General features: G+C 46.6%; 2 protein-coding genes and 1 long non-coding RNA gene across 9 annotated transcripts in view; 2 read left to right on the forward strand and 1 right to left on the reverse strand.

Moving 5' to 3' along the window:
* RAB4A (RAB4A, member RAS oncogene family) overlaps window positions 1-5,927 on the reverse strand; it is a 49,214-nt gene extending 43,287 nt beyond the window's left edge. Inside the window, exon 1 of one of the 2 annotated variants that reach the window (XM_059053906.2) lies at window positions 5,604-5,927. In XM_059053906.2, the coding sequence (XP_058909889.1) occupies window positions 5,604-5,634 (31 nt within the window). In that variant the 5' untranslated portion in view covers window positions 5,635-5,927. The remainder of the gene's footprint in view (window positions 1-5,603) is intronic. The other variant, XM_059053910.2, reaches the window with a different exon arrangement.
* Window positions 5,826-13,703, forward strand: LOC136793575 (uncharacterized). Of its 4 annotated transcripts, none has more exons than XR_010839043.1 (4): window positions 5,826-5,855; window positions 8,660-8,786; window positions 13,032-13,234; window positions 13,451-13,703. It is a non-coding gene; the product is annotated as an uncharacterized lncRNA (long non-coding RNA). The 4 variants fall into 4 exon arrangements; XR_010839042.1 differs by lacking the exon at window positions 5,826-5,855 and adding an exon at window positions 6,139-6,571; XR_010839041.1 differs by lacking the exon at window positions 5,826-5,855 and adding an exon at window positions 7,479-7,588.
* A 6,401-nt stretch (window positions 13,704-20,104) lies between these two features.
* On the forward strand, window positions 20,105-23,417 carry LOC131750866 (acidic leucine-rich nuclear phosphoprotein 32 family member E-like). Of its 3 annotated transcripts, none has more exons than XM_059053900.2 (2): window positions 20,105-20,486; window positions 20,637-23,417. In XM_059053900.2, the coding sequence occupies exons 1-2, from the start codon at window positions 20,433-20,435 to the stop codon at window positions 21,228-21,230; spliced, it is 648 nt and encodes a 215-aa protein (XP_058909883.1). In that variant the 5' UTR covers window positions 20,105-20,432; the 3' UTR covers window positions 21,231-23,417. The 3 variants fall into 3 exon arrangements, with proteins under 3 accessions (XP_058909883.1, XP_058909884.1, XP_058909882.1); XM_059053901.2 differs by having other exon boundaries at window positions 20,105-20,758; window positions 20,916-21,181; XM_059053899.2 differs by having other exon boundaries at window positions 20,105-23,415.
* Window positions 23,418-27,402: the final 3,985 nt, after the last annotated feature.

The raw sequence follows: 27,402 nt of genomic DNA on the forward strand, positions 1-27,402 counted from the left end.
ACCACCTCCCCAGTGGAATCAAAGTGAAGGCTCGTTCAGCGTTCCCAGGGGCTGGTCACAGCACGGGGGACAGAAAGTCATGCAAGCAGTGCCCTGCTTTCAAAGAGCTTACGCTCTAGTCTTGAGAGATGTGCTTTGCCACCATCAAGAGTTGACTGAATTGCAAAAGGGATCTGCCAGCCCCCACAGGCAGCAAAGCTGGGTGTTTATTTTATGAGGACTTCCGATCATAACCCGTGTAAGCAAGTGAACCAGAGAAACTTCTGTAACGAAGCAAGCGCATGGCACCTAACAGTATTTTAAATTACAACAAAGGAGGGAAAGATGCTGTGTTTTTAAGTCCGCAGTCTCTTCTGGAAGATTAAAAATTCACATTTGAAAAATGACAAACCTCCCTCTAAAATACATCGTCTCATTCATAAAGTATCAATACTTTATGAATGGTGTCCCTCCTCACCATTTCTAAATATTAGCTGCTTTTTAAGACTTCTTAACTGCCCAGAACACAGCATATAAGAGAAATAGAAAGAATTAGAAGGCCAAGGTCACTAAGTGTTGTCATATAAGCAGTTACTGTTCTGAGTAGTGTAGGGCTGCATGTAGCTGTGGCAGAGCAGTCAAGCATGATTCCCCAAGGTATCACATCCGCCATCATCAGGGATTTATTTATTGGCCAAATCTCTCTCAATGTAAACTTTTTGTTTAGAAAGCTTAGTGGGGATTACAAAGGAAGACAATCTGTACACAGACAGTGTTCGTTTGACTTATGTGTTGTGCTGTAGTACCCTATCCTTTACATCTGCCTTGCTTGATCCGCCTTTAAACAATAGTATCCCGCACATCATTGTAGCTTTTGATTCATACTCACAGCTACAGAGAAGCAAAAGCCTTCTTTAAACACATGGAACTCAGTCCATTACCAAGATGAGACTGGCAGAGAAAGCTGTGATGTCCAAAGACAAGTGCTACAGGACACAGAGGAATCAAAGGTTTTCCCTCAAACTATTTCCACTGGCGAGTATTTTAATGAATTTATTAGAAATGGGGGAAAAATCTATTACATCAGTCTGAGCAATCTCTAACAGATGGTTTAGAAGAAAAAAAAAATCAAAGAAATTTCAGCTTTCTTCTCATACCAAAAAAATATTCAGAGCAAAGATCATCTCTTAGGCAAATGGGTACCTGGGGAATAGCAATGGGTAATTAGTTGGGTTTGGGACATGGGGCAGGCTACCTCCAGGCCATCCACATGCAATAGGTAGGTAGGGAGTTGAAAACAAGATATTTAGCTTGAGGGACTGATGTGGCTAGAAATATTTGGGAGACTTCAGAGAAAGGCAAATGACAGGCAAGGACTGGAATGCTTTATAGTTCAAATGACCATGAAAAATTCTCATAAACTTCTGATTTTCCAAAGAACACTATTTTCAAAGTTCTATGGCCTGGAGGCATTGTACAGAAGTGTCCTGATATGCAGTTGTGGTCCTTGGACCAACAGTGCATGCACAGCCTGGGAGCTGGGCAGGTGCAGAAGTGAATATGCAAAACCAGAATCTACATCTTAACACACCAGGGGGCTCGGGGCACATGCAGTTGAGAACCACGGTTGTAGTATACCCCAAACTTTGGTTCTTGTTTACCAATTTTCAATGGTGAGAAAAAGAATTAAAATGATAAATGTATTCAATTTAGAGAAATGTCCTTTATTCTGATGTTATATGCTTCCTTTGTTGACATTTTTTACATGCCCTGTCTAACAAAATACAATAATGGCAATTTAGGTGATTTCCCTAACAGCAGGTTTTTTTTTTTTTTTTTTTTATACTTCATTGGAACCAGATGACTCTGAAGACATTATTTCCTTTGCCTAGAACGTCCTCCTCACTCCACTTTGCTTTATCAAGCCTGAATTTCTCCCTGAATCATACATATGTTGGCTACCAACGCCTTTGTATTAGTTTCCTATGGCTGCTGTAACAAAATGCCCCCAACTGGATGGCTTATTTGGTAGTCTCGTAGTTCTAGGTTAGAAGTCCAAAGTCAAGGTGCTGGCAGGGCCAGGCTCTCTCTGAGGATGCCAGGGAAGGACCCCTCCTTGCCTCTTCCTAGCTTCTGGTGGCTGCCGGCCATCCTTGGTGCTCCTGGGCTTGTAGTCACATCACTTCGACTTCAGCCTGTCTTTACATCACATTTTGCCTCCATGTGTCTCTGTCAAATTCCTCTCAACTTATAAGGATGCCAGTCTTTGAATGAGAGCTCACCCTAATCCAACATGACCTCATCTGAACCTGATGACATCAGTAAAGACCCTATTTTCAAATACAGTCACATCCACAGGTTGCCCGGGCTTAAGACCCGAACACACCTTTTAGGGGACACAATTCAACCCGCAGCAGCCTATAGTGATAACATTCTAAAAAGAACATGTCCTGATAATTCTCAAAGTTATACGTCAAATGCTGTAATACTTTCAAAATAAAGCACAAACTAAAAATATTGAGTATACTGTATCAATAATAAAACTAGTATATGACCAACAATTTGTGTTCTGGCTTCATAAATTGTTGTCACTGTAGAATGCATAAAGTCCAGTGTGTAGAGAGATTTAGCTTAGACTTTTCCTCACTCTCAAACTGCCTCAGCCCTTACTTTTTTTTTTTTTTTTTAAATTTCTAGCATCTTCTACACCAGGGGTCCCCAACCCCAGGGCTGTGGACCGTTACCGTCCGTGGCCTGTTGGGAACTGGGCGGCACAGCAGGAAGTGAGAGGCGGCAAACAAAGCTTCATCCGCCGCTTCCCATAGCCCCCCGTCGCTGGCATTACCGCCTGAGCCCTCCCTGCCCCCTCGTCCATGGAACAACTGTCTTCCACAAAACTGGTCCCTGGTGCCAAAAAGGTTGGGGACCGCTGTTCTATACCACTTAACGCTTCTCAGCTCTTTTCTGAACATCATTGCTTGATACTACCTATTCGATTCGTTCGTTTTGTCTCACAAATCTTGGGATCAGAAATTAAAGCCAATTTGTGATCAGCCAATCTGGAGCTCCTTGGGAAGCCCCAAGCCATACTAAGTGGCCAGAGCGTTAAGAATGCTGTGGATCTAACAATGTCTGGGAAACACTGTTTCGGTTTAGGGATATTCCGAGGTAGGATTTCAATCAGAAACCTATGTGTTCGAGGTTTCAATGTTGTATTACAACATTAAGTAAAGTATTACATAACATATGTTATTCGTGTGGTTGGTGCTTTCAGAGAAGCAAAATACTGAACACTATTCAGTTACTGGCAGCTGAAATACTGCTTTAATAAGCGAAAAGGCAGGTAGACAGAGCTCATTAACAGCATACTGGTAAGCAGTGGTTCTTTATTTTTCATCATATACCTGTCAAGCTACAGAGACTGCTTTTCCAGAAGAGAGAAAATGAGCACAGAGTACAAAGGAGTTTTAAAGATTAGGCAAACATTCCTTTACCAGCTACCTAATAGGTGAACGTCCAGAAGCAGGGAACCTGACTGTTTTCCTTTTGGGAACCAATGCTGTGCCAATCTACCAATGATAAGTGAAGGTGATAGCTTAGGACTTGGTTTTGGGTGACTTTTATTTGGGGTTGGCACTTTCAAGTGCCACACTTGCTGTTCCTAAACTAATTTTCTATGTAATTTTCTATGAGTTTCTTCTATTAGAGGGAAGGATTAAATTCAGTTAGTTAAAAGTAAAAAACAGGGCTTCCCTGGTGGCGCAGTTGTTGAGAGTCCGCCTGCCGATGCAGGGGACACGGGTTCGTGCCCCGGTCCGGGAAGATCCAACATGCCGCGGAGCGGCTGGGCCCGTGAGCCGTGGCCACTGAGCCTGCGCTCCGCAACAGGAGAGGCCACAGCGGTGAGAGAGGCCCGCGTACCGCAAAAAAAAAAAAAAAAAAAAAAAAAAAGTAAAAAACATATTTGGAAGGTACCATGAAATAATAACACTAAAGGTCATAGCCTGATGAACAGAATCTGATCAGTTAACCTGTGACGCTTGACGAGCTCTGTCTGAAGTGGAGATGCCAGATTTTACCAAGGTTATCGTTTCATATGAGACAACTGAATAACAAAATCTCTGTCTTCCCATATTCCTCCTAACTCATAACTCCACTTGGTTTCTTACTTGGACTTTCTGCCCCTCCCATGTGCTCCTTCTCCGGGTCAGAGGAAAAAACAAAGTGTGGGGAAAGGGGCACTTGAAAATAAAGAAAAAGAAAAAGCATAACCAAAACTTGCTGGAGAAATGGATTTTCTTTAGGAAATCTGACTGTGGTTCTCTACAGACAGAGGCAGGCCACGTGGATGTGACAGGTGCTGTAGCATCAGAAGCTCCCACGACACTGATCCTTACAAGCCAGGGACGTCCTGTTGGACTTCCTAAGCCTTCTAGGAACAAACATCCTGCTCCCAGTGTTACCAAGAACAGGGCAGGTACCAGTCACAGGAGTGGCTGAAGGTGAAGCAAATGCCCAGGGGCCAAGGGCCCTCAACCACACTCCTCTTATAGGGACCCTGGATCCCTCACGGCCTGGGTATGTGCACACTGGTTAATGCCTCCCTGGCCCGGATCTGGGTCCGGTTTCTTTCTAACATACTTTCAGAGACCACATTCCTTCAGAACTCCTGCCTGAAGTTTTTAACATTCATTAGTATCATACCTGGATTAACACTGTATCCCCCCCTGGACTGTAAACTCCCTGAGAGCAGAGCAGTGCCGGTGGGTACCTTGTAGTATTGGAAACCACGCCGGCCCACACCTATCTGTTGATGGGAAAGGTGGCAACATGCCAGCACACACGGAGGAGACATGGCTGATTGGTTTTGAACTTGAGCCCCTCCCTGGGACTGTAAAATCCAAATCAGACTTAATCTGAGAATGCACACATCTGAGAGTGATTCCAGACTGGTGAACACCTCATCAACCTTGATACAAAGCAGAAGTGTACTATGTTGCTTATTTTTACCACGCAGGACAAAAACAAAAACAAACACACAGTTTATGAATTGGGAAGGCTTTCGTTTATTAAAAAAAAAATCTCTGTTGGGTGCCTTCAGGCGTGGGTGCTACAGAGGAAGCAAAGATCAAGAAGACTGGGCTGTGCTTCGGAGGTGCTTATGGTCTTAAAAAGACACATTTATAAAGAGCCATCACGCAGCCTGAAAAGTCTCTGGAAACAGAAATGGATGAACTTGCCTATCGGTAAGTCCTTGTAATTTCAGTGCAAAGGAAGACTTCCAATCTAGGAAAGCTCAGAGTGCAATAGCCGAGGAGCCCACTCCACTGCAGGCGTCGCCTCAAGTCCTTCACATCCCTTGCTAGGGACAATATCGCAGATGAGCCGAGTCTCCAACTGGCTTCCCAAACCCTGACTACTGATAGACTAAGAAAGGGAAACCCCACCGGCGTGAACGCGGACAACCAGCAAGAGGACCCTCGGAGAAGCAGATCACGTAAACTGGCCACACTTGGCCGGCCGGCGCCCCGGCACTCGGATCCGCGCCCCGCCGCCCGCGCCCACCCCACCCCGGCCCGCAAGCCCGGGCCCACCGCGCCCCGGCCCGCGCCCCCGCCTCATACCGTAGGTCTCGGACATGGCCGTCTGCGACATCTTGGGAGCGGCTCCGCCTCTCGCGGGGCACCGTCTGCAGCTCCGCCGGGCCGGCGGCAGGGAAGCCGGGTCGTCGGCCGCGCCTTGGTGGGGAACGCCAGGAGCAGAGGACCGGAGGAGGGAGGGGCCCGCGGTCCCCACGGCAACCGCCTGCCACCCTGCGGCTGCGGCCCCGCCAGACTGTCCGCTCCGCGCAGGCGCACGGCCCCGCCCCCCGACCGGTAGGGACGCGGTGGAGGGGGCAGGGGAGGAGAGAAGGGGGCGCGAGGCCCGGCCCCCGCCGTGGTCGCGCGTGCGCGCGGGGAGGCCAGGGCGGGGAGGGCTGATGGGCGCCGAGGAGCCGGGGCGGCGCGCGGGGAGGGCAGGGCGCGGGGGTGCGGCACACGGGGAGGGCGGGGCGGGGAGGGCCGATGGGCGCCGAGGAGCCGGGGCGGCGCGCGGGGAGGGCGGGGCGCGGGGGAGCGGCGAGAGGCGGGTGGTCTGCAGGCCTTGGGGTGACGGGGTGGGCACAGGGCTGGGACAGCGGGGTCCTTTCTCGCGCAGAGGAGGCAAAGTGCCCGCACTGGCGAGGAAGGCCGCGCTTTGCCAGGTTGGCCGCCTCGGTAAAGGCGTGGTCGTCGTCATCTGGGGCGCTCGGCCGGGGAAAGACTTCCTCCGCGCTGGAATGATCAACCCGGGGACGGGGTGAATGTGTAACTAGGAGGCCGTGCGTGGCTCCAGGTGTCCAGCTGGAGGCCAGCCCTGCGTGCGGGGAGGCAGGCTGACCTGCCGGGCCGTCGCCGCTGGGGCCGAGCTGGCGCCTGGGGGAAACTGACAGAACCGGTTCCAAAAAGTCCCCAGAAGACTAGACGTCAGCCACTCTGCACCTCACTTTAGGGAATGTGGCCTTTGGGCAGGAAGCATCTCTGGGCTCTCAGCCGCGGACGCATTTCTACGGGTACGAGTCGTTGGTTGAGTATTTTGATTTAAGAAGCACAACTGAATTCAGAATCCCCTTCTGTTGGAAATGCAGCGATAAACATTTACTGAGAAGAGATTTTTGGTTGAGATTTTGCTCCATCGGAACATGATCAGGGCCACGTGGTATCTCATAAGACCCAACCTTGTTAAAAAGACACAGTAGAATACTAAAAATATGCCCTGGCCAAGCTCCCAAGTGACTTGGATGGTGGGGAAAATGCCAGGAAACGCATTTTATTCAAGCCCATTTGGCTCTGTCCTCCAAATTGGCATCAGACCTTCCCTGAGATCTTCCACTCCCCTCCAAAGGCTATCTGGCTCGGCATTTTACTCTTCTCTCTGATGCTAGCAGAAAATAGATATCCTTGCTTCTAAATCACAGAGGAGGCCCCATGCTGAAATGTGGTGAGAACTGTAGTTTCCTGGAATTATTTTGTATATATCCCTTGTTCAGTGGCTGGGACACTTTATTGTTTTCTCATTTGGCTTTCTGCAGGTTAGGTTTGATTTACACTCCTGAGTATAGCAGACTGACTCTGATTAGAGCTATTTCAGAAGAAAGACAGTGATCCCATTCTTTACATCTAAGCTTTCTTCCTGTCAGGAACTTCTGTGGATAATAAGAAAGGAATCACTGAGTTATCGAAACTGGACCGCATGATTTGTGAAACCTGGACAGGGTGATAGAAACAGAAATTGACTGTTTCAAAGCTGAGAGCAGTTTTCTTTACTGTGGAAAACGAATGCTTAGATAGGCCTGTGGAAAAGACTATTTGTTTTGGAAAAACCACCCAGAGAAGCCATTTTTCTTTTAGTTTGCAAATATAAAGCCAAATATCACAACTTGAAAGGGAAGTACTCAAGAACTGAGGTTGGAAGGAGCCAAACTTCTTTGAATAATAATGTGAAAGATGATTTGCATCTCAGCAACGTTGGATCTTTGAGAGAAAATACATTTCTCCTAAATATTCTTGGAGACTGCTTTGATTCTGAGGTACTGTTGATTGTGTGGAAGGGAAACTTACTGCAAAATTAATTTGTGTTCTCTCCAGTTATTTTCTCCTTTCTCTTCAGGGGAGCCTTACAAAATCCTAGGCACATCGGAAATTTGTCTAATGGAAATGAAGGGAGTTTCTTCCAAAATAGGTCTTGCCCACTCCTCCTCAGGTCAGTGGGGCCTGGAAGCACCTGGTACTTTCCTTTTTGCTCCCTGGCAGTGTGTCACATTTAACGAGCGATTAGGAGCTTCAGGGGCTGCCAGCCTCACAAGGAGTCCTGTTCCCCAGGACTGGCAGAGGCCCACATGGGTAGGGGCAGTGGTATCTCTGTGGAGGAACCAGTGGGGACAGATGGGCTCCTAGATGCAGGGACAGACCTAGAATTGCGGCCTGGTCCCCTGGAGGGGAGCCTTAGAAAGGGCTCGGGGTGAGAATCCAGCATGACCCTGACATTCTGGGGAGTGGAGACACTGGGAACAAAGGGACGTGGCATTCTTGGCACAGCCAGTCTTGGTGGGGGGCACTGGTCACAGTCCTCTGTGTCACTGTGATTTTCCTTGATAACTGAAGGAGGTGAAGAACAGGAGCCGACTTGTGTTTGAGTATATGGGGACTCAGAAATGTCTGGGTGATATTGTGAGAAGGCACCAAGTTCTGCACAGGTCGGTGGAGGCTTGAAAAGGTACCTTACTTAGACACCCAGGCTGCTGACACTTGTGACACGTAACTCATGTCTTCAAGGTGGAAGAGACCTCGGAGGCTAATGGACAGGTTTGCCTTCTAGTGCCAAGCAAAACTTCCACTGTAATGGGACCTGTGTGCTGTCGGGGTACTCAGTTAGAATGGGCTAAGTTAGCTGTAGTAACAAAGGTGTCCCGACATACGTGCAGTTCATCTCTCACTCAGACTGCCTGCTGCATTCATGCTGGCAGAGGCTCAGCTCCACTTGGCATGGGTAGACCCAGGGTGCCCCAAGTCTCAGCTACACATACGCTCCTGCTGTCTCTTGGGCAGGAGGAGGACACGGCACCACGTGCACGGGTGTCACTTTCATTGACATTTTGCAGGACAGAGCAAGTGGCGTGGCCACACCTAGTGTCAGAGCACACAATGTCGTTACTGCTGCAGAAGGAGAGAAGGGGCTACGTGGAGAGACGTGACATCCCCCCAGCCCAGGAGGTCTCGCCTGTGCAGGTAGCTCATCCTGCTTTTATTTTAAACAACTTTGCTGAAGTATAACTGACATTTAAAGCACACACTTTGATAATTTCTGGCATCTGTGTATACCTGTGGTCTCTACTACTGGGATGTCACTGCTTTCAGGCCTTTAAGGTGGACAGAAGCAGCTTTTTTTTTTATGATTCTACTTTACCTGTTGTTTGCTTATTAGGAATAACTGCTTGTGAGGTTATCTGAGTGGTTGCTTTAGGGTTTATAATAGGGTCTTCACCTCATCACTGTCCACCTTCCATTCCTAGCAGCTCACCACCATTCTCCCCACCCATGGTGCTGTGGATCTTCTACCCCCATATTTCTCATATGCCCCATATATGCTGTTATTATTTTTGCTTTAAGCAGGCAATTTCCTCTGTTTTTAAAATTGTGGTAAAATACACATAAAACTGACCATCTCAACCATCTGACTTGAAGAGTACAGTTCAGAGGCATTCAGTCCCTTGGTATCCGTGGGGGATTGGTCCCAGCAGCCCCTGCAGATACCAGAATCCATGGATGCTCAAGTCCCTTAGATAGGATGGTATGGTGCAGTTGGCCCTCTGTTTCCGTAGTTCCACAGCCACAGATTCAACCAACCACAGAGAGAAGTTTCAATCCATGGTTGGCTGAATCTGTGGATGCGAAAACCATGAATATGGAGAGTCCACTGTGTATTTATGGAAAAAAATCCATGTATAATTAGACCCACGCATTTGAAACCTGCACTGTTCAAGGGTCACCTGTATTCACATTGTACAACCATCACCACCCTCCATCCACAGAACTCTTTCCATCTTGTGGAAATGTAACTCTGCACCCTCCACTCCCATTCCCCTCACCCCCTGGCCCCTACAACCACCATTCCATTTCTTGGTCTGTAAACTTGACTGCTCTGGGGACCTCACGTGAATGCAGTCACACGGTTGTCCTTGGTGACTGGCTTATTTCACGGAGCGTCATGTCCTTCAGATTCAGCCATGTTGAAGCACGTGTCAGAATCTCCTTCCTGTATATTCCACTGTATGTTTTTAGCACATTTTCCAGCAAATTCCCTTTTCAATAGGTTTAAACAATAAGACCCAACATCTCATATTAAGCCCATAGGTAGCATATCTAGGACTCTTCAGCCCTTGGTGTGAATGCACTTGCTGTCATTTCCCTTTTGCCTGAAGGACTTCCCTCAGCGGATCTTGAAGCACAGTTCTGTGGGTGATGAATTCTTTCAGCTCTTGTATATCTAAAAAAATCTTTTTTTATCTCTGTTTTTGAATGATATTTTTGCTGTTTCGATTTCTAAATTAATGTGTTTTTTTTACCCCTAATAAAATGTTTTCTGGCTTATGTTGGTTTTGATCAGAAGTCTGCGGTCATTCTTCGCTTTATTCCTTTGTATGCACGGTGTCTTTTTATCACTGCCTGCTCTTTTTTTTTTTTTTTTTAAACATCTTTATTGGAGTATCACTGCCTGCTCTTAAGATTTTATCTTTATCTCTGATTTAAGCAGTTTGATTATGATGTGCTATGATGTGCCTTGGTGTGGTTTTCTTCATGGTTTTTGTCCTCCAGTTTCATTACATTTCTTTGTTTTGTTTTTGTGTGTGTGTGTGTGTGTGTGTGTGTGTGTGTGTGTGTGTGTGAGTTTATAGTTTTTATCAGATTTGGAATTTTTCCAGCCATTATTTCTTAAGATAGTCTTTCTGCCCCTCCCCTCTCTTCTGCCTTGGTAACTGCATCACATGTGTATCAGGTGCTTGAATTTGTCCACAGTTAACGGCTACTCTGTTCCATTTCTGGCCAGTCTTTCTTTCAGTGTTTCATTTTGGATAATTTCTATTGCCCTGCTTTTAAACTCACTAATCTTTCCTGCAGTATTTCATCCGCTGTTAACCTCATCCAGTGTATTTTCCATTTCACATATTGTAGTTTTATCTCTAGAAGTTCACCTTGGTGTGTGTGTACCATGTTCAGTGCTTGGTCTCACCTCTGGCATCTTGAACCTATGGAATGTGTTTTAATAATGGTATTCATGTCATTTTCTACTAATTTTATCATCTGAGTCATTTCTGAAGCAGTTTCTATTGATTGGCTTTTCTCCTTGTTATGAGTAATGCTTTCCATGCCAGATAATTTTTGATTGGATGCCAGACATTGAGAAGTTTACTTTGTTTATATATGTAAGTATTGTTGCACTTTGTTCTGGGATACAGTTAAGCTATTTGGAAAGAGTTTGATGCTTTCAGGTCCTGTTTTTAAGCTTTTGTGGGGGGCCCAGAGCAGCATTTTGCCCCATTACTGAGGCCAACCCCTTCTGACGACTCCACCCAGTGTCCTTGAACTTGAGGACCCACTGTGGTTCTGGACTTAAGCGCTCTCCTGGGCCCTGGGTGGGTGCTGGGGATTCTCCCCTCCACTCTCCGCAGCTGACCCTTCCCCTGGCCCCAGGTAGCTTCCTCGCAGGCCTGTGTGGGTCCATAGATGAAGGGATCCCTGGAGGCTCTGACCCCCTCTCTGCACAGCTCTGCCCCCTCCTCACTGGGCCCAAGGACTCGCACTCTGTCTGCCCAGCTCAGGGGTGCTGCTTCCTCCTCAGGCTGTGATCTCTTATCCTCACTCACTTCCTCATTATTGATCTCATCCAGTCACAGGGCTTTAAATGTCTGGTAAAGTTGATGCTGCCAGATCTCCTTCTTGCCTGGGCTTCTGTATACAATCGCTTACTTGATATCTCTTACTTGAACACCTGTTAGGTTTCTTAATACTCACCAAATAAAACCCAAACATCCAAAGTTCTCAGCAAACCTGTACCCTCTGCAGGCTCTCCTATCTCAGCAAATGGCAGTTTGCTCAGGACAAAACCTCGGAGTCAGCAGCTTCCCTCTGTCACTCGTGTCCGTGTTTCTGGCCCTCAGCAAGTCCCCCCTGGCTCAACCTTCAGAATCACCTTTGTCCTCTGTGCTGCCCCCTCACCCACGTGCCCCTAACTGGCCTCCCTGCATCTATCCTGGCCTCCCTGCTGTCTGCTCTCCCACAGCTGCTGGAGGGAACCTATTAAAATGTAGATAAAAACAAAAAGAACAATCCTTTGAAGCAGCCAGGGATGGGGGGGGGGGGGGTGGGTGGCCACGCTCTGCTCAGAACCCTTCCTCTCATCACTTCCCAGGGCTCTGTCTCTCCTCTGATGCTCTCCTCCCCCCACCCCCCACCCCACTAGTCTCATGGCTCTGATCACATAGGCTTTCTTGTGTCTTGAACACACCAAGCAGGCTCTGGCCTCTGGGGCTTTGCACGTCTTCTTTCCTCTGCCTGGAATGCTCCTGCCCAGACGTCTCTGTGGCTTGTACCCCCAGAGCCTCCATGTTTTCTGCTTGTATGTCACCTCATCCATGAGGCCCTCCCTTGCAGACATCAAATAGTGATCCCTCTCCTCCCCAGCCTTTCACACACCTCCTCCTTTGGTCCCCCCAGCATCTACCCCGTACATCATTTATTAGTATATTATCTGCTCCCCTCTAGGCTGTAAGCTCTGTAAGGAAAGGGGAGGTATCTATCTGTCTTCTACCCTGCTCTGACCTCATGCCTAAAATTGTATTGGGCACATACAAAACCCTCAATAATTAAGTAGCTGTTGAAGGAGGAATGACTGAAATAAAACTCAGCAGCTCTTTATTAATTTGGATTTAGTTTAATATAATAAACTTAATTTTAAACTTGTTGATTTATGGGAAATTTAAAAGTCAGTAGTTTCATATGCCACCATGTAATTGTGGAAAGGCTGTAATAAAGCCATTTAAAAGTATAATCTAATACTATTTACTGAGACTTAATTAAACATTAGGTATAGTGCTAAGTGCTTTACATGTATTATAAAACCTAGTCCTCACAACAAACTCATAAGGTAGGTATTATCTCATTTTGTAGATTAGGAAACAAAGGTCTAGATGGATTACATATTTTGCCCCAGTTCTCACTGCTAGTATGTCTCAATGTTGGGATTTTTCTCTAAAGCCAAACTCAACTAGGCATGTGTCCTTTTTATCTATAATATGTAAGAGAAAAAAATGCAGTATAAAAACATCCAAAACACAGAGGTGTGACTTGAAAAGGCATTAGATTGTTTAAAGTAGGGGAACCTAAGAAAACCGATGGCCTGTCTGGGTGCTTTCTGTCCCTTCCCTTGACCCTCACAACACCTGCCCAGGTAGCTCCCCTCACCCTCCTTTACAGCTGAGGACGCACCAAACCCGGGTTCTCTCGGGCACCACAGTGCTGAATGTGCAGAGATGTGAGTGGAAGCACTTCCGGTTGTGAGATAGAAACCAACGCTGCAGTTAACATCCTGTTCTCCATGACCAAGCTCCAGGCTTTGGACCTCCTCTAAAAGCACATGGACTTGTTTACGTGTGCGGAACATACTGCAAATGCTCAATGTGAGTACACAGTGCACAGTGTTCAGTCGAGGCTGGAGCTACGGGTACACTTCAGTGATGTGGTCATTCCCCGCCTTCATACTGTAATTTGAAACTTACCAGTGAACCGTCCATTAGTTCTAATAGGAACGCTTCTCTGCTTATTTCTGCATTTAACAGCATTTGTATTCAGGGATTACTCACGAGTTCTTTGAATTTTTGTTCTTAATTTGGAAGAAGAAGACTGGGGCTTCCTTGGTGGTGCAGTGGTTAAGAATCCACCTGCCAATCCAGGAGACACGGGTTCGAGCCCTGGTCCAGGAAGATCCCACGTGCTGCAGAGCAACTAAGCCCGTGCGCCACAGCTACTGAGCCTGCGCTCTACAGCCCGTGCTCTGCAACAAGAGAAGCCACCGCAATAAGCCCGCGCACTGCAACAAAGAGTAGCCCCCGCTCGCCGCAACTAGAGAAAGCCCACGTGTAGCAACGAAGACCCAATGCCGCCTAAAATAAATAAATAAATATTTTTAAAAAGGAGAAGAAAATTTTCTCGGTTTTGTTTTCTTTTTATTATATTTTCCATATCAGATTAACTATCTGCCTGAGGATATTATAATACATGTGTTTTCATTTTTGATAAAAATGCTATAGAATTATCTTTCTTCTATTTTTCTATTTCTTTTCCATATTGTGTTTCAAATCAAATGGCCTACTTTTAGCCTGGTTTCTTGTTTAAAAGATGGTTTGCACAAACAAGTGTTTTTTTTTTTTTTTTTTTTCTTGAATTTTCTCTCTAATCACCACCAAACAAAATTAACCAGAAATTTCTTTCCTGGGCTGATTTTTCACTTTAATCCGTTTTACTGAGTTATAATTTACATGCAACAAAAGTCATCAATTTTGTGTACAATTCAATGAGTTTTGACAAATTTTACACAGTTGTGTAAAAAACCAACCACAACCATCATGATATAGAACCTTCATGTCACCCCAAAAGCTCTTTCATGCTCTTTCTAAATATTCTCTAGGCTAATTTTTAAGTTCTGATAGAAGATTACTGGTTTTCCCGTGGGAAAATATAATATGTTCCATGAGATTGGGGTGGGTTTTTCTACTGTGAGGACACCCACCATATCCTCTATTTCCAGCCTGCTTTCCCTCCTCCAAACTCTGTCCTTTCTGTTGGTCTCCACATCTTTACTTGGACCCAAACTGTAGCCAATACCATTTCTATTGTAATAAAGGACCACAGAGCAGGGGGCTTAGACAGCAGACATTTACTGTCCCCAGCTTTGGAGGCAACTCGGCCAAGATCAAGGTGTGGGCAGGGCTGGCTCCCTCTGAGGCTGGGAAGGGGGGTCTGTTTCCGCTGCTCTCAGCTTCTGGTGGTCCCTGGCACCCCCGTGATCTCTGCCTTCATGTTCACGTGGTCTTCTCCCTTTGTCTGTCTGTGTGTTTTAATTTCCCCTTTTTATAAGGACACCAGTCACATTGGATTAAGTCCTCATGATCCTAACGACCTCATCTTAACCAATTACATCTGCAACAGTCCTGATCCTCAATAGAAGGTCAGTTTCTGAGGACCTGGTGTTAGGACTTCAACATACGAGTGTGGGGGGTCACCATTCAACCCATGAATAACACTTCTAATCACCCAAATGCTCCACAGAGCCGTAAATACAGTACAGCAATGCTGTGTGTCAGTACAGGTCCCGCTCTCTTCTCCGATGTGCAGACCAGGCTTCTGCAGAGTCTGTGAACCCCTGGGAGACTGGCAGAAGCACAGACTCTGGTCCCATCCCCAGAGGGTCTGATTCACCGATCCTGGGTCAGGGCCCAGGGATCTGCATTTTATTTTTATTTTTTTTTGCGGTACGCGGGCCTCTCACTGCTGTGGCCTCTCCCGTCGCAGAGCACAGGCTCCGGACGCGCAGGCTCAGCGGCCATGGCTCACGGGCCCAGCCGCTCCGCGGCACGTGGGATCTTCCCGGACCGGGGCTTGAACCCGCGTCCCCTGCATCGGCAGGCGGACTCTCAACCACTGCACCACCAGGGAAGCCCAAGGGATCTGCATTTTTTTTTAACAAGCATCTCAGGCTTCTGATGCAGGTGGTCCCCACACGTGAGGAATCCTGATGTGGGCTGGGGTGGGTAGCGCTTCGTTGCTAAAGGACTCAGGCACCGACTGCCTCTGGGACATGGAATGGAGGGCAGCAGAGGCTGAATGGAAGGTTAAATGCGGTGAGTGTCGGGGCCTTTGTGTCTGGCAGTGAGGACGTCTTGCTGGGAGCTAGTCCTCTGGTTAGAGGTATAGACAGGTTGGAAATCCACCATGGGCTAAAGTTCAAGCTATCCATGTTGGGGACTGCTCCCTCCCCATCAGGGCTCCCCACCACTGCCCGAGTCAGCAGAGCTTCTCTCCAGGGATGCAGCCAACACCAGCCGTCAAAGCCGGGGCGACCGGGTGGGTTGCAGGGCCCCCTCCTCACTCTCTCATCTTTCTCAGGAGGCTCTTGACTCGGGACTTTCCCTGATCCCCTCTGTTGAGGTCTGAGATGGTCCATTTCCTTCTTAAAGCCCAATCTCTTCGGTTTCTTTCTTTCTTTTACTCTCCTGACCCCATGATTGAGCGATGGCTCAGTGTCAGCCTGGCAGGGAGTCTGGAGCCTCTGACCCAGTCGGAGCGCTGGAGCACTTCTCAGAGGCCCCCAGGTGTGCGTGGGATGAGTGAAAGCTGGTACCACCTGTGTGGAAACAGTACCGACGGCCACGGAGATGATGATGAGTCTCTGCGGCGTCCCAGGGGAGCCCCCAGTCTGTGCGGAGGCTGCCCACCAGCATTCCCAGCATGGGTGAGCCACCCGGGCCCAGGACCCAGGGATGCTTATTCTGAAGCTGCTTCTGTGGGTTTCACTTTGCGTGTGAGTAAACAGGGACCTTTCATAACTAAGGACCCTCAGGGAACTGGAGATTTCGTTTGTGGGAGACGTGGTCTTGGAACTTGAGGGCTCTCTGGGAACCAATGTGCAGTGGGTCTGGGGGCAACTTTGTGGCACATGTGTCTGAGCAGGAAGGAGGATAGAGAGACGGGGCCCACGGGGAAGTGGTGGCCAAAGCAGACTTCTCTTGGGCAACTTTGCTGAGAGTTGAAATTACCTTAGCGAGATAGGAGCTTGAGCCAGTCCTGGAGGGACAGCCACCCTACTCCTCCATGCATTTTTCTGTGCACTTGAATCTCAGAATCAGTGGGGGCTCCTGGCTCCTCTAACTGAGCTTATCCCAAGGGAGTGCCCAGTTTAAGGACCGAGGAGACCCACTGTCTGCCTGAAAAACCTACCAGCGCAGGGTGGCTCCAAGTCCATGGCTGCAAGCGTGGGTGCAATGAGTTTCAAAGCTGCTCGGAAATCTGTGATTGGAAAACCAGTAAATCCTTGAATCTCTCTGGACCAGCAAATTTGAAGATCATAATTTAAGAAATAAACTTGAGAAACAATTCATGAAGGAATTTAATAAACCCATAGGTATTTGGGAGTTATTGTCTGGTCAAGTGGTGCCCCCTGGTGGGCACTTTGTGGACTCTCCCAGGCTGCACTAGCCCCGGGCTGCACTTGGGGGCAAAGCAAGGACAATCCCAGGAATTCCCAGTTTAGGCCCAGTTGTATCATTGTCTATGGATTGTCTACTAGGAAAGAATGTAATTTATGAAGGTTTTCTGGGTTAATTTGTGTCCCCCCACCAAAAGATATGATGAAGACCTAACTCCTGGTACCTGTGAATGGGACCTCATTTGAACACAGGATCTTTGCAGATGTAACTAAGAAGTTAAGATCAGGTCTTCAGGGTGGGCTCTTAATCCAATAACATTGCTGCCCTTATAAGAAGAGGAGAGAGACACACCAGGAGAGAAGGCCACGTGAGGATGCAGCAGAGATTAGATGGTGCAGCCACAAACCAGGGGACTTGTGGTCAAGACTGCCTCCAACACCACGAGCTGGGGGAGGGTGTGGGGCACATTTCCCCTCAGGGCTTCCAGAAGGACTTTGCCGACTCCTTGATTTTGGACTTCCAGCCTCTGGATCTGTGAGCGAATACATTTCTACTGTTTTCAGTCACTCCACTTGCCCTATTTCAGTACGGCAGCCCCAGCAAACTAATAGAGAGAGGCGGGGCTTTGGAGTCAGAAGACCTTTTTGAATTCCGGCTACCACGCACCACCTCTGTGACCTCGGGCAAATCACTTCAGTTTCTTTGAGCCTCATTGTTTTAAACTAGGAAATGGAGAAATGCAAAAGTGTTTCCTGACCCCAGGGTTGCAATGAGGATGAAGTGTGATGCTGCATTTTGTAAGCTGTAGAGCTCTGTGCAAGTGTTACATTATTATGCGAGGGGAGCTGGGAGGTCGTGCAGTGCAGAGGCTAAGAGCTAGGCTCTGATGTCAGTTTGCCTTGGTCCATGTAGGGAAGTATCATAAAGGAGAATATCATGGAAACTGGATTATCAAACGAGCCAAAGGCAGTGATGCCCAGCAGAGGTAAAGGAATCTGTCATTTATCGCTCTGTGACAACTTACACCAGAACTAGGGCCTGAATGCAATAACTGTGTATTACTGCATACAGTTTCTGTGGCTCAGGAACCGGGAGCAGTTTAACTAGGTGCTTCTGGTCTGGGGTCTCTTGTGAGGCTGCACCATCTGAAGTTTAGACTGGGGCCGAGGGCACACTTCCAGGATGTTGGCTCACGTGGCTGCTGGCCAGAGGCCTCAGGGCCTCACTACAGTCCTCTTCAGAGGTCTGCTTGAGTGTTTTCATGACATGGCACCTCCTCATCTGTCCCACTGCACCCTCCTGCCTACCTCACCATCTTCTTCCCTTCCCAGTGGTTCTTGACCTTTATGGGCCTGCAAACTCACTGAGACCTAAAGAGACCTATGGACCCTCCCTCCAGTGAGGTACTTAATCCGTGTACACAGAATGTCCTAGAGAGAGTTTCAGGAGGCTTCAAGGTCCACAGCGATCTCTGTGAAACACAAATCTAATTGTGTAACTTCCTGTTTAAAATCCTTTCATGACTCCCACTGCCCCAGGATAAAACCCCTCAGCACATCCTAATCTGACCCCAATTTACTTTTAACAACAACAAGAATGCTAACATCACACTGAGTGTCTTCTCTGTGGCGGGGACTTTCATACTCTTGCTCAGCCTTCAAAGGCCCCTCTGCAAGGACCGGGTTTAGCATTCCCATTTTGGAGAAAAGGGAAATCTTGGAGCTGAGATATGGCTGATCCAAGGCCACATATTAGAAAGAAGTCAGTTTGGGTTGTGTTGTCCAGTAAAAAAAAAAAAAAAAAGTCTGAGCTAAGGAGGCGGACACAGAGGTGGGCTCCTCTGATTCACTCACATCTGTGCTGACAGCGCCCCTTTCCTGCTGGCTCTGTTCATTCACCTGCTTAGCAAACATTCGCCGTATGCCCACCAATTCCGGGCTCCGTTCTGTTCCTGGGGCTGCAGCAGTGGACAAAGCCACGTTCCTGCCTCCTGTCTCCAGACAGAACTCGAGGGAGTTAATAAGTAAATGTGGAGTATGCCAGGAGTGATATGTACGGTGGAAGAAGGGAGGGTGGCCCCGCGTGCTGGAGAGCAGGGGCTATTGCCACCAACCCCCGAGATGATGGAGGCTTGGGGGTGGGGCAATGAAGTAATGGGAAGTGGATGGACCCTGGGTGTATTTTGAAGGTAGAATCGACTGGATCTGGATCTGAGACGTGAGAAGTGAGCCAACAGTGCATCTGGTACTGGCCTGAGCTGTGGGGTAAAGGACGGTTCTATTATCTGAGAAAGGGAGCCTGAGGGGGGAGCAGGTTGGAGGTTCCAGCTGTCTCTCACTGAGGGACAGGCCGTCCCAAAGTCAGTTGTGCTCACGAGTCTGCTGCGTGGGCAGAGCTCAGAGGGGACCTAGTGGTCGCTGCGGCTCACACGCTGGCTGGACCATCTGAGGCCCTGTGCATGTGCCTGCTGTTGATACTGGCTGTCGGCAGGACCCTCAGCTGAGACCTTCGGCCAGAAACCCCACGTCGCACCTCCCCCATGCATCCTGGGGGCTGGGCTCCAAGACTGAGGCTCCCCAGACAAGGTTGGAAGCACGTGGCATGTTGGGCCCCAGCCCCAGAAGTCCTTCAGCTCATTTCTGCTGTCCTCTACCGCTTGAGGGGGTCACAAAGGTCGGCCAGGTTCAAGGGGAGGGGACACGGACCCGGCTATCCGTGGGAGGGTGTCAGCATCGCATTGTAGAGGAGCGTAGGGAATGGAGAATATCCTGGTGCTTACCTTTGGGAGATAGAATCTGCCTCACGAGGGATGTGGAGACCAGGATCTATCAAGTGTGAGTGGGGATGCCGAGTAGGTAGGTGGAAGCACGAGTCAGGTGAGGTCAGGTCAGAGGAACACAATGTGGAGGCTGCCGTATATACAGCTGGTATTACAGCCGTGCCGGTGAGTGGAGAGAGGGAGAGGAAGGGGGTTGTGAAGCACGGCATTACCTGCTGTGCATTGAGTGGATGTATAGCCTCTGCATCGTGGGAGACACGTTGTGGAGACCGTGCCGCTGGGCTCCCTGCTGCTATTAGTGTCGATTTCAGCTCAGTTTCTGACTCTGCACTTTTATCTCCCTCCCAGCTGCCCCTGGTGCCAGAGCCCCACGGTCAGATCTAACACAGTTCCTTTTGTCCCCAGGAAACTGGCCTCTCTGCTGTGTTTTGCAGTGCCTTTGGGCTTCCCCTGCATAACAATAGCCATGAGCATTCAGATTTGTATAAAACCTCTCACCTTCGCTAGAGGTTAAAAAAAATGAAAAATGAAAGTAAAGAAATGAGTGGGAGTGTAAGCCAGGGGGTTGGCGGTGCCGTGTCATGGAGGCTCAGTCTCCGAGCAGCCATTGAAGGGGAAGGAACTGCGGGTGTGTGTATGTGTGTGCGTGTGAGTGCGCGCGCGAGTGTGTGGACAAGGAGGTGGGGGCAGCTGAGTTAGAGTCCCAACTCCTTGGACTCCATTTGCTGTTCCCTTCTTTCTCCCCCACACCTATCTGGTGGTGGTGGTGGGCGTTTATATTTGCGTTTCTTTTCATTCATTTCCAAACCTTTTAAAATTTTAGGGTTGGGGGGTAGTGGGAAAGGCAGGAAAAGGTAAGGGAGGAGAGTAGTAGCAGAAGAGCAGGAGGAGGACATGGAGATGAAGAAGAGGATTAACCTGGAGTTAAGGGACAGAGCCCCGGAGGAGGTGACAGAGTTGGTCCTTGATAATTGCTTCTGTGTCAATGGGGAAATTGAGGGCCTGAATGATACTTTTAAAAAACTAGAGTTTCTGAGTATGGCTAATGTGGAACTAAGTTCACTGGCCCGGCTGCCCAGCTTAAATAAACTTCGAAAGTTGGAACTTAGTGACAATATAATTTCTGGAGGCTTGGAAGTCCTGGCAGAGAAATGTCCAAACCTTACCTACCTCAATTTGAGTGGAAACAAAATCAAAGATCTCAGTACAGTAGAAGCTCTGCAAAATCTTAAAAATTTGAAGAGTCTTGACTTGTTTAACTGTGAGATCACAAACCTGGAAGATTATAGAGAAAGTATTTTTGAACTGCTACAGCAAATCACGTACTTAGATGGATTTGACCAGGAGGATAATGAAGCACCAGACTCAGAAGAAGAGGATGATGAAGATGGAGATGAAGATGATGAAGAGGAAGAGGAAGATGAAGCTGGTCCACCTGAAGGATATGAGGAAGAGGAAGAAGAGGAGGACGAGGATGAGGATGAGGATGAAGATGAAGCAGGCTCAGAACTGGGAGAGGGAGAAGAGGAGGTGGGCCTCTCATACTTAATGAAAGAAGAAATTCAGGATGAAGAAGATGATGATGACTATGTTGAAGAAGGGGAAGAAGAAGAAGAAGAGGAAGAAGAAGGTCTTCGTGGGGAAAAGAGGAAACGAGATGCTGAAGATGATGGTGAGGAAGAAGATGACTAGATCATTCTAAGACCAGATTCCCTAATGTTCCTGGGTGTGCAATAGAGTGATCACGTCTTCTTTGTTTCTTCATGTACGATAGCTATCCCTACAGAAGATAATATGTAACTTTTTATAGGAAAAGTGTGGTTTTACTATTTTTGCCTTACCATTCCAAATAAGATTAACTAGTCTGTTAATGATCATATTGTATGTAGAGACAAATTTTCATTGACCCCATTGTGAAATTCCCTAGCAATTTATTTAGAATCTTAATTTTTCTAATTAAAGCTCACTGTGTTAGTCATTTTTAGCATAATTAAAACATGATTGCTTTTACACAGGTGTAATATGGTGCATTTCATTCATAGGGTTTTAAAGTTATTTATAAATTAACTGAAATCACAGTTGGCTGGAATCTGGAATGAAAATAGTCTCTTGAATGATAAGTTGGTTATTTTTTTAGAGGCAACCCAGAGATCTTTAGTTTGAAGGCAGTGACTTTTTTTTTGGCTGAGGGTATTTGGGTGCTTTTTTGTCACATGAGTAGCTTGGAAAGTAGGAGCAGAATAGTAAAGGTTCTATTCAACAATATAGTTGATGGCTTTTGTGAAGGCTTCTAAAACCTTTTAAGCCAGGTGACTAAGAAGATTTTAGTTTTCAAGGAAAAATTGCTTATACTGAGTTCAGAGACATGTAGGAGAGCCCTTTCTTCTTAAATCGAAGATCATGACCTGCCAACGGTTGTTATTTTGTTTTGTTTTAAGTGTGCATTCTTTGTTTTCCTCTCAGTGATTCTTTTATGATCACCTCCCTTTCTTGTTTCACTCCCCTCTTCTCAAAAAAGAGTTGGGAAACTTATGGATACCCAAGATGGCTTTGTCTTATACCTCAACCACCTTTTCAGACCTGTCTTAGCTTTAAACAAGCTAAGTGAAAGAAATTGAGTATTTTCTGAAATACGAATATTATTATCAATACAGTTTTATGCAACAGACTCTGCTTACTGTAAATCTCTTTCTTGACAAGATGTACAGACTGTATTAGGATGAAGAAAGAAAAGAAGCAGAGGAGGCTCTTGGAAGCAGCATGTGTGTTCCTCAAAAGTCAGAACAATTGCCTGTTGATAATTAATGAAACATTCAAATCAGATTAGCTTCCCAAATGATTTAGATACCACTCTGCAAAGTATTTCTAATTTTCCTGAGTAGAACCTTTAATTATTCTTTCTACAGTTTTAAAGCATTACCAGATATAGCATTTAATTGAAATATACTGGACAGTTGGAAAAATATTTGAAACTAAATCAGTATTAAAATTAAGATTTGGTTTCAGGTGGATGTCCATTAAAAATAGAAAAATATTTGGGGTAACTGTGTTTCCTTATACAGCTACTAAATATAATATTATGAGTAGGCAAGTACATCTTTTTTTGTTGTGGAGGCTCCATGTTCAAGGCAATTGCTTTCTTAACCTTGGCTATCTAAAAATTTTTTCCCCTTTGTTTTGAATATTTGTAAGTTTTTAAAAAGTTAGTATCAGCAAATTAATTGAAGTTATACTTTCATACTGGGACACATTTAAATTACTGAATATAGTATTGCTTCTTTTTTGGTTTAAAAGTATGACTTGGGGTTTTAAAGTAAAAAATGATGAAGTTATTTGTGGATAAACTAAAAAAGTTGCATAACTGACTGAAATAAAACTGTTGGGATAAGTTTAGTGGGGGGATTGGAATCTCCAAAAGGCTAACATTTTACTCCTTTTTAACAATTATAATGCCCTGTTTTAGTCTGTTAAGGGTTCTCATTACGTAGTATGCCAGATTATAAAATACTTATTTTAAAAGTTAAATCTATATATTGACTTTCTTATCAATCATCTTATTGTGCAATCAAAATGAGAGTTCTTTGGTTTGAAAACAACACTTAGAGCCTCCAAAAAACTTTTTAAGACTTACTTAGCTTTGTGGGTGGTATTTTCATGCAAATAAGTAAGGGTGGGTTTTATATTTTGTAGAAGTTTTTGGTCCTATTTTAATGCTCTTTGTATGGCAGTATGTATATAGTGTGTTGAATTCCTCAAAACCCTCCTTAAAAACTTTGAAGTTAATACTTTTGTGCAACTGTGTTTTGAATAAAGCCATGACAGTGTTAAAAACAAACAAAAAAATGCAGTACTCCTGATTATTCTTTTATTATTTCTGACTGTTGCGTGTTTTTTTTTCTGTGACTGCTGTAACTTAAAGTTTTTGAAACTGAATTGCTTCAAATAAATTGAAGATTTGTTGTTAAAAAAAAAAAAAAAAAAAAGAAAGAAATGAGTGAAGAAAGCCACTTTTCATCCTTAAGAGAACAGATGAAGCTTAGAAGCAAAGCTCTAGTGAAGCGTCAGGAGATCTTTATTTTGTGATCAGACTAAATGCCAGGCTATCAAAAAAAGGTGAAACACAAGCTTCTTAGCACGGTGCATAAAATTGTCATAATCTGGCCCTTCCCTTTCCCACCTCATGTGATACCAACCCCCATTATATTCTGATTACTCCACTCAAATCCCCAAACCTGCCACACCTGATCACCTCTCCAGGGCTTTGCTGCCCTTTTCTATTCCTGGCAAACTCCTATGCATCCTTCAAAGTCCAGCTTAAATGTCCTCTGCCCTACAAAACAGGTGTCCCTAGTCTTTGGTAGTCCTGTAATGCTCATCCCAGGCAGAGAGTCAGTTCCTTCAGGGCTGTAATCCAGGGTACTCTTTTCTGCAGTTCTGGCACCCAGCAATGCCAGACACAGAATAGATCATCGCTATACTTTTTGCTTTTGGAATGGATACACTAAAACTTTAATGCTGCACTTTGGTGAAGAAAAGCACTTCGTTTCCCCTCTAATTTCTTGGTGTTCCGTCTGGATTTGCCTGAGTGGCTGCTGAGGGAGGTCTGACCCCGCTGCTGAGGTCCCTCATCTGTAAGGCAGCCCCACAGCCTGGACTGGAGGACAGTGTTGTCCCCAAACTCGGCTTGATTTCTGCCTGCTTCACAGATGGGGGTGAGGGAGCCCTACAAACCCACCAAGTTCCAGGTCACTTGGCAGGTTGGCTCTTATCCTGAGCTGCCATAGCCCAATGTCTGTTGACTCCTGTTCGTAAAACCTGAACTCTCAGGAATCGATGGGCTGAACAAATCATTTTGACTAACTGAATGCATGGGCTACAGAAGCTGGTCCTGATGTAGTTTTAAGAAGCTTGAAGAAAAGGAGTAGAGGGATGTATACTGTAGTGCTTTGTGCAAGTGACTTGACTGTTAGAACACATGAACTTGCCTATAGGAAGCTCTGCTTGTTCTAAATTTTTTGATTTACAATGTTGTGTTAATTTCTGCTGTACAGCAAAGTGATTTGGTTATACATATTATATATACATTCTTTTAAAATATTCATTTCCACTGTGGTTTATCACAGGATATTGAATATAGTTCCCTGTGCTCTACAGTAGGACCTTGTTGTTTATCTGTTCTCTATGTAATAGTTTGCATCTGCTCACCCTGAACTCCCAGTCCTTCCCTCTCTCCCCCTCCCTCCACCTTGGCAACCACAAGTCTGTTCTCTATGTCTGTGAGTCTGTTTCTGTTTCATAGATACGTTCATGTCATATTTTAGATTCCACATCTAAGTGATATCATGTGGCATTTGTCTTTCTCTTTCTGACTTACTTCACTAGTATGATAATCTCTAGGTCCATTCATGTTGCTGGAAAAGGCATTATTTCATTCTTTTTTATGGCTGAGTAATATTCCATTGTATGTATGTACCACATCTTCTGTATCCATTGATCTGTTAATGGACATTCAGGTTGTTTCCACATCTTGGCTATTGTGAGCAGTGCTGCTATGAACATTGAGGTGTGTATAACTTTTTGATAGGAAGCTCCGTTTATCATAAGGGATGACGGCAGAAATCCCTGTGTGACAGTTACTGCAGACAGTTACTAGGACTTCCCAATAATATCCTCTGGTTGTGCGTGGTGGCAAGAGCTGCCTCCAGGAGACTGAAGATTTGTGGGAGGGAACGGGCATGCCAGAGACTTCCCTTCCTGTGTCTCTCAATGTCTGTCACTACTAAGAAATAGAGAGGTGCTTCTCTTATCCGAGGAGCAACAAGGAGTTCCGCTCCTCTGTCGCTGTCCTACAACATCAGTGAAGGGCTGTCTGAGGTACACAGACCCCTTCACAGCAATGCCCACATTTCTGGTCTCCACCCGTGGGTCCTGGCGTGGGTGACGAGATCAGCTCTCATGGTTCAGAAGATACTGCATCGCCACCTGCTCATCCCCTGGGCTCTTGGGCAACCTCGAGATCCTCCCTGGAACCGTGGTGGCCCTCCATCCTCTGGAGTGTAACGCTCCCTGGTGGGGAGCTGCCAACCAACACGCCGGGAGATGCGACGGCCCACGTGATTGGTGAGCGGCCGGGTGAGCACATGCAGAACTGAAGCCAAGGGCCACGTGCAAGTGGGGAAGGAACTGGGGAGAGGCTGGAGGGAGAGAGTGAAGGGGGCAGGGTGATGGGGGTAGACTTGGAATCAACGAGGCCAGAGCCGGTGGGAGAAGCTGGGGCCGGACATGAGGCTGCCCAGCATTTACTCAGCAAGACTGAGCCTTGTCTTGACGCTGATCTGATGCTAACGGGCAGAGGGGGTGGCCTGAATTCTGGTGCCAGGCGGGCGGTCACGTCCTGTCACGTCCCCGCCAGTGTCTGGGCTCAGCATACTCTTCGCGCCCTGGCAGCTGAACTGGAGCACAAAGGGATAGGTGTGTGGACCCGAGCGGGGCCAGGGAGGGGTCTCTTCTCCAGGAGACGAGCGCCTGGGCCTGTGTGGACCCCAGGGTGCTGTGGTGGGGAGAGTGAGCAGCCAGTAGCCCGCGTGCTGGGTTGTTTCCTGCTGGTTCCTCCCATCAAGTCCTTGGACATGTCTCTGCCTCCAAAGATACTGTGATCAAGTCCTGATCTAGAAAATAAAACACGCTCGCCCTTCTACTGCTGTGGAGCCCTGTTTGAACCAGGAGGCAGCCAGCAGCTGAGACGCCCATCCTGAAATCTGGAACAGCACCCCAGTCTGTGGATTGTTGCGTGCTCATGACTAGACACGGGAGAGGTCCGGGACTTCCATGCGCTGGCCTGGAAATGTCACAAGAGGCCCTGGGTCTGCTGTTCTTCCTGTATCTCCAGGGGTCAGCTTGGCACTGACTGCCCTGTGCTCAGTACACGCTGCTGAATGAATGAGTGACCTCCCTACCCTGACAACCTCAAATGTTAGGACCTGGGCTCCTGTTTCCAGCAGGTGGGGCTCATGATTGTGTTGAGACGCGTCCCCCCAGGCCTCCCTACGTGGGTTCACTGAGTTTCTTTCTCCCCTCAGTCTTGTCCCTGAGCACAGGCAAGGTGCTGGGGGGTGGGGCGAGGAAGCGAATCTGAAGTGAAGACAAAAGAAAATAATCCCCACCTGCAGCCCTCAGGCTGTCTCCTTTCTTTCTTTTGCATTAGTCATGTTGCTGTGCAACAATTTACCCCAGGATATAGCAGTTTGAAACAACAAATATTATCTCACACAGTTTCCAAGGGTTTGTTTTATTATTATTCTTTGGTGGTTTCTTTAGGGCCTACAATAAGAATCATACAACAGTCCATTTCTGCCTTTCATCATTTCTGCTATTATTTCTATGTATTTTATGTCCACATATGTTATAAATCCCATAATCCTTTGGAGTTTTTTTGCTTTAGACCAGGGTTGGCAAACTTTTTCTGTAAAGAGCCAGATAGTAAATATTTTACGCTTTGAGGGCTGTATAGTCTCTATTGCAACTATCTAATCCTGCCATTGTAGCACAAAAGCAACCGTAAGAAGTAAATAAATGAGCATGACTGTTTTCCAATAAAACTTTATGTACAAGAACAGGCAGCAGACAGGTTTTGACCTGTAGGCTATAGTTTGTAACCCCTGCTTTAAATAGTCAAAACTTATGTCTTAAAGAAGAAGATTAAAAAAAATTACCCACATATTTACCCTATCTGTCACTCTTCTTACTTTTTCTTTTTTTCCCTTGAGATCCCAAATTCCCTTTGGTATCATTTTCCTTCTGCCTGAAGAAATTTAGCATTTCTTATACAGCAGGTATGCTAATAATACATCATCTCAGCCTTTGT

This window comes from Kogia breviceps, chromosome 2 (assembly GCF_026419965.1).
Source record: "Kogia breviceps isolate mKogBre1 chromosome 2, mKogBre1 haplotype 1, whole genome shotgun sequence".
Taxonomy (NCBI): domain Eukaryota; kingdom Metazoa; phylum Chordata; class Mammalia; order Artiodactyla; family Physeteridae; genus Kogia; species Kogia breviceps.

What these genes read in the sequence shown, in the direction of transcription:
- LOC131750866 (XM_059053899.2), top strand. Translation starts at nt 20,433, where the DNA reads ATGGAGATGAAGAAGAGGATTAACCTGGAGTTAAGGGACAGAGCCCCG.